General features: G+C 37.8%; 1 protein-coding gene across 1 annotated transcript in view; it reads left to right on the top strand.

The window, feature by feature from the left end:
* LOC106873891 (tectonin beta-propeller repeat-containing protein 2) overlaps window positions 1-2,588 on the top strand; it is a 54,450-nt gene that overhangs the window by 21,062 nt on the left and 30,800 nt on the right. Inside the window, exon 3 of the mRNA XM_014921416.2 lies at window positions 218-352. Within this exon, the coding sequence (XP_014776902.1) occupies window positions 218-352 (135 nt within the window). The remainder of the gene's footprint in view (window positions 1-217; window positions 353-2,588) is intronic.

Below are 2,588 nucleotides of genomic sequence, written 5' to 3'. Positions count from 1 at the left end.
TATCATTATCTTATGATATTTACTTTGTATTATATTATACTTATTTATTGTACTTTTACTTATCAATTTTTCTATATGTGACAGTGGATTTTCATCGATGAGTTCATGAACCTTGGTTCTTTACCCTAAAACTATATATATATATATATATATATATATATATATATATACAACTACTACGGTACTCTATGACAGTTTGTGATATGTTTTATTACAGCTACCTCAACGTTTCTCTGTCCAAGATGTCCACAGTACACCTCTGACGTGTCTAGAATGGAGTCCAAATGGTATGAAATTGTTCAGTGGAGACAAGAAAGGTGTGGTAGTTTGTACCGAAGTGGATTTCCAGAAGGTAACTTTTTTGTGTGTGCATGTGTGTGTGTGAGAGAGAGAGAGAGATCCAACTTCACTTGGTGACACTATGAGGTTCCAGAATTTCATACTGTTTCCAAGTAGGTAAAATGAGTTGATGAATTGCCAGTTCTATCAACTAGCAGTAACCTGCTAACTGGATTGGTTGACCCTAGACTGACCATTAACTGAAGAGGCTCTTCCACCCAGACTGTGTCATTAGTTTTGCCAAATGAGGATCAATATAGTCAACTTCATAACTGCCATGCTGCTCCCCGTGACTTCATCATGACCCTGGCTTGGGGGTTTTTCATCATTGAGATTAACCCCTCTACTGGATGGCTGTTGATGCTTATGAGTTTTTCTGTACTTCGACAGGTTTTGCTTTTTATCCCACAGGGTGTCCGAATCACCCTCTTCACCAAGCAAGTTTTGTGGTGTTTCTCAGTTTGGTGACCAATGACCTGACCATGTGACAGGTTGTACTGGGTTACATGTTACCAGTAGCACATGAGAGTGACCTGACATTCATGTCAACATAACTTCATCTTTCTTTTATCCTGACCTTTCCTTGGGGGTCTTACTAACCTCCTAAGAAGTTGAAATTTTAGCAATATTACTTCATTTGTATCTAATATCTGTGGTTAAATTTTCATCAACAGCAAAAATATATGAATTTTCATGGGATTTATGGCCTCATTTATTTCCCCTCACTTTCAAACATATACTGCATTACATCTGCCCTTATGCATAGAATATAATTTCCAAATTTCATAATGATCCATTCAATATTTTTGACCTTGTTTTGGATCATAAAAAATGACTAATATTTGGGAGTTAAGGCCCCTGTTAGGGGGTCTTAGAATCCTCATGAGAAATGGAAACTTTGGGAATACTTCTTGATTTGTGTCAATTGCCTATGGTTGAAATTTCATCAACATTAGAAATTTATGAATTTTCATGGAGCGGGGTTGTTATGCCCCCATTAAGCCCCCTCACATTAGAACCAAACCTACTGCATTATACACGGCCTTATGCATTGAATCTAAGTTCCAAATATCATAAGGATCCATTCAGTAATTTTGGTCCATGAGAAATGACTAAAATTTGGGGGGTTAATTAGGGGGTCCTAGAATCATCCAAAGAAATGGAAATTTTGGGTATATTTTTAAAATTTATTTCTAATACCTATGGTTCAAATTTCATCAAAATATGAAGCATATGAATTTTCATGGGGGTTCTGCCCCCTCAAAATTGTATAAAACATACAGCATTACCCTTCTCCCTAGGCTTGGATTTTGTGTTACAAATTTCATTAGGATCGGTATAGTAGTTTTCGAGTCTATAAGTAACACATGAAAACAGAGGTGCTTGAGAAGACCCGACAAGCCAAGTGAGACCATAGCCCATGTCCTATGCCAGTGGGTGTAACCAACCCACTTATGAGAACCCCTCATTCATTGGACAATTAACTTTGCTTGCGAAGACCTATTGAGGCAAGTGAAAACAAATCAAAATCACTAATGTGGCTGATGACAGTACTGCCTGATTGGCACTCATGCCAGTGGAACATTAAAAGCACTACACTATCAGAGTGGTTGGTATTAGGAAGGGCACCCAGCTGTAGAAACTTTGCCAGATCAGATTGAGCCTGGTGCAGCCACTGGCTCACCAGTCCTCAGTCAAACTGTCCAACCCATGCGAGCATGGAAAGCGGACGGACGTTAAACAACGATGATGATGATGATGATGATATATATATATATATATATATATATAACTATAATGAGGATTTTCAAACCTCTTATGGGATATTACATGTAAGATACACTGGTTTAATATATTATATTTTGAAGAGATATTTCTTCAATGAATATATTATATAAAATATATTTTGAAAGGTGATACACGAAGGAGTCATACCCAATGACTGGTGTAGCAGCATCATAGTCAACTGCTACAAAGGTAAAGGTGACGCTTTAGATACAAATAATTACAGAGGTATCAAGCTGTTAGATCAGGTTATGAAAGTTACAGAGAGGGTCATAGCCCAACTAATTAGGGAGCGAATCAATTTAGATGAGATGCAGTTTGGGTTCGTGCCAGGTAAAAGCACTACTGATGCCTTATTTCTAGTGAGACAGCTGCAGGAGAAATACCTAGCTAAGGATAAACCTCTGTACCTGGCTTTCGTTGACATGGAGAAAGCCTTTGACAGGGTCCCCAGATCCCTTATC

The sequence above is a fragment of the Octopus bimaculoides genome, chromosome 11 (genome assembly GCF_001194135.2).
Source record: "Octopus bimaculoides isolate UCB-OBI-ISO-001 chromosome 11, ASM119413v2, whole genome shotgun sequence".
Lineage (NCBI taxonomy): Eukaryota > Metazoa > Mollusca > Cephalopoda > Octopoda > Octopodidae > Octopus > Octopus bimaculoides.
This window is presented reverse-complemented; position numbering and strand designations above follow the sequence as displayed.